General features: G+C 33.4%; 2 protein-coding genes across 2 annotated transcripts; one reads left to right on the top strand and one right to left on the bottom strand.

The window, feature by feature from the left end:
- Positions 1–10,103: 10,103 nt before the first annotated feature.
- On the top strand, positions 10,104–11,959 carry LOC142547726 (putative serine/threonine-protein phosphatase 2A regulatory subunit B'' subunit TON2). Its single transcript, XM_075656144.1, has 6 exons — positions 10,104–10,229; positions 10,735–10,806; positions 10,925–11,057; positions 11,145–11,209; positions 11,301–11,376; positions 11,794–11,959. The coding sequence occupies exons 1-6, from the start codon at positions 10,104–10,106 to the stop codon at positions 11,895–11,897; spliced, it is 576 nt and encodes a 191-aa protein (XP_075512259.1). The 3' UTR covers positions 11,898–11,959.
- A 168-nt stretch (positions 11,960–12,127) lies between these two features.
- LOC142547727 (uncharacterized) lies at positions 12,128–14,040 on the bottom strand. The gene is made up of 4 exons (XM_075656145.1): positions 13,924–14,040; positions 13,302–13,352; positions 12,591–12,642; positions 12,128–12,439 (listed from the first exon to the last, which is right to left on the bottom strand). Exons 1-4 carry the CDS (start codon positions 14,023–14,025, stop codon positions 12,240–12,242), a joined length of 405 nt encoding a protein of 134 aa, XP_075512260.1. The 5' UTR covers positions 14,026–14,040; the 3' UTR covers positions 12,128–12,239.
- Positions 14,041–14,757: the final 717 nt, after the last annotated feature.

The raw sequence follows: 14,757 nt of genomic DNA, 5'->3' as shown, positions 1-14,757 counted from the left end.
CCACGCCTTTTGATGATATTTCAACTGCCAAAAATTGCAATGAGGGAAAATCTAGATAAAATATTATCTATTATTTTATATTTTAAGATTTAGGATTAATTAAGAGATTAGTGGGATTTTTAGCTTTATTTTTTTGGACCCAAATCATACTCTATTCAAGTAACAAGAAAAGAGGAGGCGGCATCAATTTCTCTCCATCATTCTCATGAAAAAAAGGGGCGCAGCCTTGAAAAAGATTTATCCAACCATTCCACCCTCATCACACGTACGCAGCAAGAAGGCGCTGGAGTTTTCTTCATCTCTTAATTCGTTTGCACTCTTTCTTTTCTATTTTATTTAATTTTCATGGAGATTGTATGCCAAAATATGTTAGGCTGATTTTCTTAGTCTGATTCAAGGGATAGTCTACTATTTTAATTTTATCACTGTGAGGTTTTGCACTTTAATTTATTATTCTTGTTTCCCCAAGTATTCGTTGATTTATGATTTAATTATATGAATGTTATACGTCAATTAATCTGACAATTTAATTTGATGTATGATTTTCTAATGCTAACCATGAATTCAGTGATCCGTAATTGTCATGAACGATTGGTACGTGAGTAGCAATAGGTTAGATGTGATGTGCTATCATAACACGTGTAATCTAAATAAATCGATGAAACTCGATCTATCAATTGCAGCTATCTCGGTTGTTAGATTTTAGGATTAACTGTTTTCACGAAACTAAAATGCTATCTTTAATTAATATGGAACGCTATCGTGCCCAGTTGATTATTGGTAAGTTTTGACTGGATGCTGGGTTCGGTCAATTAATTTAGGAAAACACAAGAATTTTAGCGGCTATCCCTTTTATTTTAAAGTTAATTGCTTGGAATAACATGAATAAATGATTGGTTAACCGATGAACAGTAAGATAATTAAATAGTAGAATCTCCTTGAATCAGTATTTTTCTCGTATTAAATTCTTCAATTTATTCTCGTCGATTAATTTTCAATTCTAGATTCAGTATTTTTTTTGCTTGATAATTTTAGCTTTGGTTATTTTATTTAGTAATTATCAAAACAAATCCCCCCTTTTATTATCAAAAGAAATAAATCTACCGTTCCCTGTGGATTCGACCCTACTCACCATTACACTCGTTTTTATTTAAAAGGGTAGGAACTAATTTGGTGGTCAACGACAGCACACCAAATATGAAGGCATCATTCAACCTCTTCATTTTCTTTCAAAATAAGTTTTAATATTCTCTCTTTCCAATTGACGTGTTTTGTAATTTCAGCTACTTAAGCAAGTTCCTCCTCTACTACAGGAGGTTACTATGTAATAATAATTTTTTTATGTTTGAATAAAAGAGTCCAGGCTTTTGCTCCGCTCGTGTATTATTTTCAAATTGAAATACTTTACTATACACCCTGAGGTAGAAAACGAAACAGGGTCGTGCTAGGTACTGTTGAAGGAATCTGCGTCAGGAACCATATGTTGCGACTAAGTGGCTAGGCTGTGAGGTGCAGTCTGTAAAATCCGGTTGATATATGAAACGTCTACTACACGTTTTTCTTTAAAATACTAGAGTTTTTCTTATACCATTCGGCCGATGCACTATACATATATGTATATAAATATTTTGCTCCATTTAAATTAAACTCACCAACTAATTATTTGGAACTTCAAAACACAATTCAAAACGTGAAATCGTGAACGTAAAACCCAATCTAACTTTAGTATTTTGCAAAATAAATAGTAAACTCTTAAATCTTCTCAAAAACATATAAAAATCGTAAAATCTTTAAAGTAAGCATAAACCATAATATAAGTGCGAAAAACTAGCGACGGTCCTCGGATTATATGCGCCTTCAGTCCATCTAGTTCAACCATCAAGATCTCCAACAACATCATGCTCACCTGTATCGACCACATCTAGTGAGTCTATTGACTCAGCAAACCTTAATCTTGATAACAAAAATACATATACATCTACATACAATAGTGAAAATACTTTTACTTAAAATAGAATTAATTCACCTTCTTCAACTTTTCATATTTACATCACTTATAAAATTTAAGCATATATAAATCATTTTTCCTTTTGAAACCAAGCATGCAACACGTCTTTTAGCGTTAACGTTTATCATAAAGTTCCATAAGCAATTTAAAATATACGTTTTAATATTTACTACATCATTCAGGGCACTGCCAGGATGTCTAACATTTTTCAGGTGTAAAATGACTATTTTGCCCCTGAAACCCTAACTTTCCATATTTGTCCTTGGACCTTAAAAGTTAAAACGACGTCTCAAATCATTCCAAACTTAACATATTACATTTAATAAATCCATAGTTATTTCTTAGACGTAAACTTAAGCTCTTCGACTAATTTCCCAATTTGTTTTTAAAGTTTAGACGTATATCCCGGTTTTGACTCGTATTGACTTGAAACTTACCCAAACTTTACCAAATTCGAACCAAAGTTTATTAAAACCTAATTAAACCATATTAAACCCAATTCAAGCCCGACCTTCGAACCAGCCTAGGACACCTACTGAACCCATGTTCCTATTTTCGAAAACCCTAGCCATCCTAGTCATGCAAGCTTCGGCCCTAACCCTTATCCACCATGACCAACCCCTAGTTGACCACCCTAGGTCCCTACTGGACCCCTATGGCCTATGGACCCTATTGGACCAAGCTTGAGAAGCCTAAAACCCACAACCCCTTAAACTCGTCCCAAGGCATGCGCGGCTCTCCAGCTAGAAGTCGTGGCCATCAAAGACTCCTAGCCGAAGAAACCTAAGAAGCTAATTTTTTTTTTTTGTGTGTTCATTTTCTACTTTAATCTAGTTGGGTTTTTGTTTCAATCTTTTCTGAGTTTTTGATAATATTATTGAAGAAGAGCCAATTAAAGGGTTTTTGAGAAAATTGATCTTGACTTTGCAGTACATAGGGATACAACTATATTTGGGTTCTCTTTTCTGCTACGGAATGGTTGTTTCTGCAGTTGGCTAACTGAACAGTGAACTGGAAGATTTTTTATCTTGATGTATGGAGTCGATGGAATGCACAAAACTGCTTAATTTAAGAGCAAAATTGAAAAGTTAAGCATTTGATTGCTGAAGGTTTTTTTTCCTCTCTAATTGGCCTTTTCATGTATACCTCCATTTAAACGAGAAAATCAATTTGTTGCATTTTAACAAAAGTGTTCAGTTTTTTGCTTATACAATGAGTAATCCTCGATATTTTCAATGCTTCTAGATGTTTGACGAAATCGAAGTAACCTGGTTCCGTAATCCAAATGCATGATTATGTGAGAACGCTGTGAAAAAAGTTACCAAGCTTTTTTACGGTGTGCTATTTTATTTGTGGATTCTATCTTTTATTCATATTGGTTCTTTGTTCTTTTTTGTGCCAATAATATTTGGAAGTCGTGTAAGGTTTTGGTATCAGGATGCTAAACCACTCCTTCCCATTGATCAAATTCAAAATATGAATGCCTCATGCCCAACCCTGACAAGATTCTAACGATTCACATATTCCAGGATATTTTTTATGTATAATACTTGTGGATGAAGTAGATGTTTAGGATTGGTAGTAGTAGTACATAAGTTATCTCAAGCTTGATTGAGGAATCAATGGCCGAGCTTGATAGTGTTGTGGACCTGGATGGGAATACTGTGAGTGTTGAATTCTTGAATTGTGGACTCGATGCAGCAGATTGTCCACCACCCGATATCTTAGAAGTAAATGAAAGTAGAAACCAGCTATTTGACTCCCAGTTTAATGAAGTAATCTTTGTGAAGAACATAATAGCAGGGATGCACATGAAGTGAGTACTTGTAGTGATTCTGATTATGAGAATTACAAAGCACCTTATACAAATTCATCATCAATTCATCTGAAGACTTTGAATCTGATGCACCTAGTGAATTGATATGTGATGTTGAAGGCGCAAGTGATGAGGATATATATATTTGCAGGTACAAATAAGTCTAAAAGAGATGCAATTAGAAAATGAAAAGAATAGTGAGGGCCGACCAAAGAAAAAAGCGTAGATACGAGTTAGGAAAATCATATTGAAGAGGAAACTAACTGGTTTGGTGATGCAGGTGAACATAATCATATTCTACATAATTATAATCTTCTAAGCATTAATGGGTCAGATGAGGATACTCCAATTTATGCTGTTTACAATGGACATGATATGAAAATTTTCAATCTAGTTGTGGAAATGAAATTCAAGAATGCTTCTGAGTTTAGAGGAGTCCTGAGAGATTATAGTGTGCGAAAGGAGTATGAATTAACAATGAAAAAAATGAGAGGATTAGGATGACAGATGCAAAGAAGGGTATAATTTGAGAGTTCATGGTTCTTTAGTACAAGGTGGTCCAACATTGCGATAGAAAACTATAAAAGGGGCACTATTATGCGAGAAGGCACACAAACAGTATAGCAAATTACAAGTACTAGTCCACGAGAGTTGAAAGCATAACGAGGGATAATTCTGATATAAAAATTGATCGGTTACGAAATATTATCATGAGAAATTGTGGTGTGGATGTCAGTAAATGGAAAGTGTTACGAGCGAAAAAGACGGTTGTTCAAAGCATCATAGGAGTTGACAATGCACAATATGAATTACTATGGGATTATTGTGGGACTATTTTAAAGTTTAATCCATGTATTAAGTTGTTGGTAAGGAGATATGAGTGCACCGACCCTCCTACATTTGAGAAATTATATTTCAGCTTACATCGTATGAAATAAGTTTTTTTTTTCCGGTTGTAGACCAATAATTGAACTCGATGAATTGTTTTTTTAAAACTGTATATTGTGGACAAATAGGGATGAAACAAACCAAGCCGAACGGAACAGTATGATGCTGGAATAACTAAGTTCGGGAATAGCTCAAGCTCGGTTCGTTAATAGCTTGTTTTAATGTTTAACGAGTTTGGCTCGAGCTCGACTCGTTACACGGATTTGTTTTCAAGCTAGTTGAGCACACAACAAAGCTCGAGTTCGAGCTTGATTTGAGCTCGCCAAAGATAGAATCGAGCTCAAACATATAATAGAATGAATCTCTATAAACTAAGGCTAAAATAATACAGAAAAGTGTAAATTCATTCATAAATAACTAAAACTTGCAAATTTTGTGTAATACATTGCCACAATTGAGAAGAGAGAAAATTTAACGTTTATAAAGTATCACTCTTGAAAATCATAAGGTGTCACTGCAATATGTGGATTTGTACCAATCGATGATGTTTGTTGGCCACTTGAAGAAGTAATGCTCGCATAGCAGTCCTTCACAACATCTCAATGAGGATTGACACGGGAGGATAAACAACATCAAAGAACATGAGCGAAAAGTTATAATAGATGGGAATGCTTCCCTAGTTTTAGGTATAGTAAAGTAATTGACTAATAACCTAATAGCTGACGGAAACTCGTGTAAACCTATGAAAATATATGTATAATGAAATTTGAAACCAGTCTTCATTGTGAATAACTGCTTTGTAAGCATTATTCTTCAAGTGGCCAACAAACATCATCGGTTGGTGCAAAGTGGGGATGTAAACAAATCAAGCAGGACAGAACGGTATCAGGCTCGGGCTCGGATCGTTTAAAGTATATACAGTTTCGAGCTCGATCTTAAGGATATTAGGCTCATAAGCTCACGAGCATATTCGCAAGCTCGATATCAGCCATTTATGTGACTCTCGGGCTTGAGCTCGACTCATTTTTTGATTTGACAAATAAAAATATCAGTACAAATGTATTTGAAATGATTTGAACACAAGACATTGGTGAAAAAATTTAATTTATACCACTTTACCACAATTTCCTTTAATTTGCATATCATTATGCTAAAATGCTATTTGCACAAGAATAAATAAAATAACATAACATAAATCAATTTCTTGAAGCATTAATAACATATGCACATGGAGTACATATAAAAATTATTCTACTAAAATATTATTTAAAAAAATAGCATAATCAATAAACAAAACTCAACAATTTATAATGTAACATATGTCTTTTAAAAATTTCCATAATAAATAAATAATATATGATTCAAATTTTATGATGATATTGTCACGTTGACATATCTAGAAAAATTAATTAAATAATTATATATAATCAAAAAATTCATGGAATAATAATACGACTTTCATGCAATTTACACCATCAATTGAATATATATTAACAGCCCAAAGAAAAGTCTACACTGGGTTGGCCCAATTAAAAGTTTGCTAAATCTGAGCCCAAAACCCGAACACTTAAAGTACTGGTTGTAAACCTCTTCTTCTGCAGCCGAACTCCATAAAAACAGCCGCTGTTACCTTACTTGATTCTTCTCGTTCGGTCTCCGATTACAGGTTCTATCTTTCTGAATTTCTTGTATTTCGGTAAGGATTTGTAAAGTTTAATATCTTTTGGACTCTATATTAGTTTCATTTTGTGTTTAAATTAAATTGCGCCTCTTAATTCCGGACAACCGTGCGCTGTCAATTTTCTCTGTGGTTCGTTTTATTTGTTAGCATTTATTTTGTTGGGACTTGAATCAGCCTTTTGAATTGTATCAGCTTCGTGAGGGTTATAAATAAGGGCCTAAAAATGCATAGAAGTTTTAGATTATAAAGTTATAGGGGTGGGAATGGCCGAATGGGGCAAAACTTGTTTCTTTTTTTAAAAATTCTTACCATGGAAGTTGTGAGGATAGGCAACTGCGTTGCCTGCTGCAAGTTCACTTTTTTCAGTTTCTAGGTTCTCGGTGTTTCTTTGGGTATTGACTTTGCATTGCTTGCAAAAGTGTGTGTATCGAGATAACAATGATTATTTCTCTTTGGGGGTGGGAGAGTGTTTGGATCTAGGTAAATTTCATGAAGTTTTATCTTGATATTGGTTTGTTTCTTTCCCTTGGCTCCTCTCCTGTCTCTTGTTTCTTTGTGTTCTTCCTCCCTTTTTGTGATACCTGTACATTTGAGCATTAGATTTTTATACAACAGTTATTTATTGATACATTGTTAGAATATAAAAAGAAATGTGAGATGAGAAATAACAATTTTGCCTAGTCATCAACAAATATATATACACACACGTGTGTAATATTAAAAATTAGTTATAATATCTTATTTAACTAATAAGCAAACTTAGCAATGGTATAATAGTAAATTTATTAATATTTAGAAACTTAGATGCTGAATCTTGTAACTTATTTGGTCCATTGTTCGTATGTCATTTACCTTATTGCTTCGTAATTATTCTTCTTAACGTGAATCATAATGTATTGCTTCCATGAGTGTACAACAAATAAGTAAACTTAGCAAGTGTATAATAGTAAATTTATTAATATTTAAAAGCTAATCACATATTCAAAATGTTGAACCAAACAATCTTAAAAGTATCACATAATGTTTGATTAATAATATATCAACATTGTTATCTATAACATAATCAATCATTTATTTATCTCATTATCCTTAGTGTAACGACACTTCTCTTTTAAGTGGACGAAATTATCCCTAGTCATAATTCTATATAATTTTTATTAAAAAAACATATATTTTGATAAATTAATCGAAATACAAAACCATCTCAAATTATTTATAAATTTAATAATAAATAATAATATACAAAATAATTAATAAAGTTGAAAGTGTGAGAATTATCGCGATATAAAAATGTCAAATAGGAATATAAGTAGGGTTATTCTCGGTAATTCACAAGTAGCTAGTTTGGGCAACCAAACTTTGACCTCCAAAGGCGCTTGAATTAAAACAGAAAATAATAAATGCGGCTGGATTCAATTTAGGTATTTATTCCAGAAACCCCCAATTCAGTCAGCAACTCCAAGTTTCAACTGACTGGTTAAAAACCTAATCTTTTAGTTAACCTTAGATTAACCACAGTTTTTTGTAATATTATTTGCAGAAATTAACTGTTTTATGTCTCGTTTAGGGATTTTTTTTGCTGAAAAAGGCCGGGATTTGGTTTTGATTTTTGTTTGAACTATGGTTGTTTTTGTATGTGTATTTTGGGTTTTTTGTTTAGATTTTTATTTACTTTGATTCTGTTTCTTTTTTGTGCAACTGTTGTACGCTTTTTTTTCTATGGTAGTACCTATACATGCTCGCAAATTACAGTGAGTTTGTACTTTTGCTATGATGTATCAAGCTTTTGTATTTTTTTGAAGTTGGAGTTTTTGAAACGGTTCGAATAAAATAAACTCTTAACATTTAATTTTGTTAAGTTGTAAGAAAGTTTATGAAGTTTCGGGGCTGCTTTACAGGTTGTCACAGTGTTTTGCAATTTGTGCCATGAAATAATCTATGGGCCAAGATAGAGAAGAAATAGAAGAGGAAGAAGAGTATGTACTGCTTGACTTGGATAGCGTTTCAGCTGACATTGATATTCCACAAGATGCCCCATATGTTCTTTCTGTACGATCGCTACCTTCCAATTAGTGGTGTTTAATTCATATCTTCTATTCTGCTAGTTTAGTGCTTGAAGTTTTATGCAGCAGCCTATTCCAATTTGTTCTTTTCTTAATGAAATCTAAACTGGAATTTTAATATTTTGGGCAAACACTCAATCTTTCGTTTAGCAGTTCCGGAACACAATAAAAGAAATTGATAACGGAAAAAGGTGAATACAAATTTGAACTTGGTGTCTTCATTGCTTCACTCGCTATTTTGTGTACCTCCTTTTTTTCAAAGGCGCAGTTGGGTGCTCCTGGAAAGTGCGATGATTCATGGAAATTAGATTTGGGCGTATTTATGTAGAATATTGATTCTTAGAACCTAATTGTTGTTATCAACCATGCAAAATATACAACGTTTGGAGAAAAAATTTCTCATATGTTTTGTTAAGGTTTTTGTTTTTGTTTTTGTTTTTGTTTCTCCGACCTTGTGTTATGGGCATCTAATTCATGAATAATAGCATGATTATTGCACTTACTTTCTTTCTTTATTTATTTCGTTTTTCTTTCTTAATTTCATACTATTCATAATTTTATTGTTGAACAAATAAATAATGCAGGGTCTGGATACGCTCAACCCTATTCTGATTATCGATAACAAAATTAAGTTGGTAAGTGAGAAAGACTTTAAAAAAATGTATATTGCGTTAGTGGGCTTCAAAATAAAGTGCCTCTTTCTCGTTTAGTTTTTTCCTTTTCATGAGTGAGTTTTAGTGTTGATTTCGTTCTGCTTATTTTGTTAGAAAAAATTGTGAAAGATAACTAATTCTAAAAGCTTACCTTCAAGGGACAAGTATTCTTGGTGCACTGTCATTTCAAAAATATATCTTAATGAGCTAACTTTTGTATGTTTTTAATTTTCTGCAATTGTTTTTAAAAGTTTGTTTGACAGAATGATCTTTGTTAAGAGGTTATGTTATGTAAGATGTAAGCATTCTGGAACCTGTGGCTACCTTTTACCATGATTTGAGCTGGAAGGTTTTATTAACTTAGTTGCCCGTTCATACTCGAATAGACTAGTATTAGATGATTACCTTAGTGGACGATGCTATCTTTTTTGTTAATCCACTTCCTGAGATATGTCTCTTTGATTCAGATTTATATAATTTACCATGCTGAAGCAAGCTGCTTTGAATCGAGCTAACTGCAGCATTAAACATAACGGGGGCATGCACATCATTTAAAATTATCTGGAACCTACCACAATTAGACTAATTGAATGTTACATCTGCTTCTTAAACTTAATTCATTTTTGTTTGAGTGCCACCAGATTGGAGAATATGAAGAAACAATAGGGACCTGCATCATCTTCGATGAAAGTGGTGAGTCACATTTACAATTCTTTGAGTTTTGATTGGTTCATGTAGTTGAGCAGTTGCCTTTCGTATCATATATGATGTTAGTCTTAAAGACTCATAAGTTGGGTAGTGAAACTTTATCATTTACTTTGCCATAAGCATTTTGTTTATGCAGAAGTGGAACCTATTGCTCATGAACAGACGGGGCCATCCGAAACGAACCTTTTGTCCAGCAGACGCTTAATGGACCCCAAGCAAACCCCATCTAAGCAAGTCAATCCATTGGCAAGTCTTCATAAGGTTCTTAAGTTCAGATTATTTTTGGATGCTGACGATGAAAATGGAGAAGATGTGGATGCAAACACTCTGTCTTGATGTACTAAACATCAATTTGACATTTATCATTTATTTGAAGACAGGATATTGGTCATTTTTCACCTTAAATTTTAAGGTGTGTACATATTAGTAACTTTCTATTTAACCAATATCCAATAATTTCTAAAGTTTAGTGTTTAAGATCATATGTCAAATTCAAAAAATGGACTTCCAAAACATATTTACACGCGGAAACACAAAAATTAAAGGTGAAATTTTTTTACCAAAAAACAAGCCAATTTTTTGGAAGTCCACATCTTCTCCATTTTCATCGTTAGCATCCAAAAATAATCTGATATTGGTGTGGATTCTGCATCCTCCCTTTATATCACATATTTGGATTTTATAGTTCCAACTGTTGGTATATACCCACCTTCAAAGCAAAACCACGGATACTCAATTAACATTAAGAACTTTTCATACAGGCGAAGTATTCGCGGGGTTACTGCAGAACATTTGTGTTCCCCTTGTAATGGAAAAATAAAATTCAATTAGGATTTACTATTTTTCAACAAGAAGAAGAAAAAGGAATTATATATAAATGAAAAAAAGCCTTGTAATTTACTTTGGTTCCTTTCCAGGTTTCACTTACTCAAGCCAGAATCGAAATGAGTGAGCTTGACGAGGATTCTGATGGCTTTCTCCAGCCTCATGTATGTTTATTGTGCCTTTGAGCATTTTGTTCAGCAAGATGGTCGTGTATTTATGTTCTAATTACCATAATTTGGTTATCTTATATGTGCTTATTTCTTCGCTTTTATAAAAAATTAGGAAATGGAATCATATATGGGAGGTCTTATTAGTAATTTGCTACAACTGTGGGATATGCCGGGAGCTTTTGTGCAGATGTACTGTCGTATAGCTGCACACAAGTTTTTCTTCTTTTGTGATCCTCATGAACGAAGTTCACACTCGACTGCTTTTCCTTGTATCAGGTCAATTAATTTGGTTCTATCTGCATTCTGCATCTAACAGTGTTCGATGACTACAGGTTATGCATGCATAAAGAAAGTCTTACTCAGTAATTGTCTCCAGGAATTGATGGAGCTTCACCAGGTAGATTGTTTGAATAATTAGTTGATGAAAATAAATTTTTCTTGTGATGTTTGTTCGATTAAGAATTTTTTTCCTTTTTTATTCACCCTAGGAAAGCGAGGAAGAAGTTACTGATAATGAACAGGCAGAAAACTGGTTCTCTTTGACTTCTGCTCAACGCATCTGTGGTTAGATTTTTTACTCTGGACATGTTTTACTTAATTATAATGACTTGTTAAGATTCATGATTTTGCTGTCTCTTTTCTCTGGGCTCATATTGATATCTGGAGTTGTATTTCATGGGACATCTTATTCTTTATCTGATCTTCTTCAAGTATCTTTTGAGTGCAGTTGTAAGATTTGACTTAGTGGTGTAAGTTAAGGATAGGAAGAAATCGACTCAAAAATAAGTTTTTACCATTTCTACTCCGTGACTATCGTCTCTTATCATTCTGGAGCATTTTTCATCTATTCGCGTTCATAGAATCAGGTCCTATCATATTTGAAATAAAAATATGTAAATTGCTGATAGATAGCTTATAGTTTACTTCTTTTTATTTTTAGTCAGTGCATGAGCTTATAGACCCTATGGGTGATGTTTGCAGACATGTTCCTTGCTATTGATAAAGACATGAACGGAACGTTGAGCAAACCGGAGCTACGGGATTATGCTTTGCAGGTGGGTATATACCAACAGTTGGAACTATAAAATCCAAATATGTGATATAAAGGGAGGATGCAACTTCCACACCAATATCAGATTATTTTTGGATGCTGACGATGAAAATGGAGAAGATGCGGACTTCCAAAAAATTGGCTTGTTTTTTGGCAAAATTTTTTACCTTTAATTTTTGTGTTTCCGCGTGTAAATATGTTTTGGAAGTCCATTTTTTGAATTTGACATATGATCTTAAACACTAAACTTTAGAAATTATTGGATATTGGTTAAATAGAAAGTTACTAATATGTACACACCTTAAAATTTAAGGTGAAAAATGACCAATATCCTGTCTTCAAATAAATGATAAATGTCAAATTGATGTTTAGTACATCAAGACAGAGTGTTTGCATCCACATCTTCTCCATTTTCATCGTCAGCATCCAAAAATAATCTGAACTTAAGAACCTTATGAAGACTTGCCAATGGATTGACTTGCTTAGATGGGGTTTGCTTGGGGTCCATTAAGCGTCTGCTGGACAAAAGGTTCGTTTCGGATGGCCCCGTCTGTTCATGAGCAATAGGTTCCACTTCTGCATAAACAAAATGCTTATGGCAAAGTAAATGATAAAGTTTCACTACCCAACTTATGAGTCTTTAAGACTAACATCATATATGATACGAAAGGCAACTGCTCAACTACATGAACCAATCAAAACTCAAAGAATTGTAAATGTGACTCACCACTTTCATCGAAGATGATGCAGGTCCCTATTGTTTCTTCATATTCTCCAATCTGGTGGCACTCAAACAAAAATGAATTAAGTTTAAGAAGCAGATGTAACATTCAATTAGTCTAATTGTGGTAGGTTCCAGATAATTTTAAATGATGTGCATGCCCCCGTTATGTTTAATGCTGCAGTTAGCTCGATTCAAAGCAGCTTGCTTCAGCATGGTAAATTATATAAATCTGAATCAAAGAGACATATCTCAGGAAGTGGATTAACAAAAAAGATAGCATCGTCCACTAAGGTAATCATCTAATACTAGTCTATTCGAGTATGAACGGGCAACTAAGTTAATAAAACCTTCCAGCTCAAATCATGGTAAAAGGTAGCCACAGGTTCCAGAATGCTTACATCTTACATAACATAACCTCTTAACAAAGATCATTCTGTCAAACAAACTTTTAAAAACAATTGCAGAAAATTAAAAACATACAAAAGTTAGCTCATTAAGATATATTTCTGAAATGGCAGTGCACCAAGAATACTTGTCCTTTGAAGGTAAGCTTTTATAATTAGTTACCTTCACAATTTTTTCCTAACAAAATAAGCAAAACGAAATCAACACTAAAACTCACTCATGAAAAGGAAAAAACTAAACGAGAAAGAGGCACTTTATTTTGAAGCCCACTAACGCAATATACATTTTTTTAAAGTATTTCTCACTTACCAACTTAATTTTGTTATCGATAATCAGAATAGGGTTGAGCGTATCCAGACCCTGCATTATTTGTTCAACAATAAAATTATGAATAGTATGAAATTAAGAAAGAAAGAAAGTAAGTGCAATAATCACGCTATTATTCATGAATTAGATGACCATAACACAAGGTCGGAGTAACAAAAACAAAAAACTTAACAAAACATATGATAAATTTTTTCTCCAAACGTTGTATATTTTGCATGGTTGATAACAACAATTAGGTTTTAAGAATCAATATTCTACAGAAATACTCCCAAATCCAATTTCCATGAATCATCGCACTTCCTAGGAGCACCCAACTGCGCCTTTGAAAAAAAAGGAGGTACACAAAATAGTGAGTGAAGCAATGAAGACACCGAGTTCAAATTTGTATTAAGTATTAACCTTTTTCCGCTATCAATTTCTTTTATTGGGTTCCGAAACTGCTAAACGAAAGATTGAGTGTTTTCCCAAACTATTACAATTCCAGTTTAGATTTCATTAAGAAAAGATCAAATTGGAATAGACTGCTGCATAAAACTTCAAGCACTAAACTAGCAGAACAGAAGATATGAATTAAACACAATTGATTGGAAGGTAGCGATCGTACATAAAGAACATATGGGGCTTCCTGTGAAATATCAATGTCGGCTGAAATGCTATCCAAGTCAAGCAGTAAATACTTTTCTATTTCTTCTCTATCTTGGCCCATGGATTATTTCATGGCACAAATTGCAAAACACTGTGACAACCTGTAAAGCAGCCCCAAAACTTCATAAACTTTCTTACAACTTAACAAAAGTAAATGTTCTAAGAGTTTATTTTATTCAAACCGTTTCAAAAACTCCAACTTCAAATAAAATACAAAAGCTTGATACATCAAATCAAAACTAGGTCCTCCGATTATCCCCCCAATTCCATCTATTTCCTAAGCTATTAAAACATTTAAAAAAATTGCAATACATTAGCAACATAAATCCTACAGAATTGGCATCTTTCAAGAGTGTATCACACAATATTTCTAGTATTTTCTTCAAGATTTATCCCATTAAATGCCAATTCTTTAACTCTCAGAGTAACACAGTAAGAATATTGGTTGTTGTATGCATCTTGCATTCACTGGATGAAAACTCAAAAATCGATTATAAAAACACCCACTTTTTTACGAGCTTAATCAGACGAAAAGGAAAAAAGAACACGAGATTTGAAACTTACTTCCCCACTTTTTACCTAGTCTGTGACACTCTAGGGATGTAAACAATCCAAACCAAACCAAACAGTATCAGTCTTGAGCTTGGTTCGTTTAGGATTGTTTGAGGCTCGAGCTCGGCTCGAGCTCGATTCGAGCTTCTATTATCAGGCTCGAGCTCGGTTTGTATTGGAATTACTAAGCTCGAAAAAAACTCGAGTTCGGCTCGTTAAAAGCTCGTTTATCATATAAATT

The sequence above is a fragment of the Primulina tabacum genome, chromosome 5 (genome assembly GCF_025594145.1).
Source record: "Primulina tabacum isolate GXHZ01 chromosome 5, ASM2559414v2, whole genome shotgun sequence".
Classification (NCBI taxonomy): Eukaryota; Viridiplantae; Streptophyta; class Magnoliopsida; order Lamiales; family Gesneriaceae; genus Primulina; species Primulina tabacum.
Note: the sequence above shows the minus strand (reverse complement) of the source record. Positions and strands in the feature narration are given on the sequence as shown.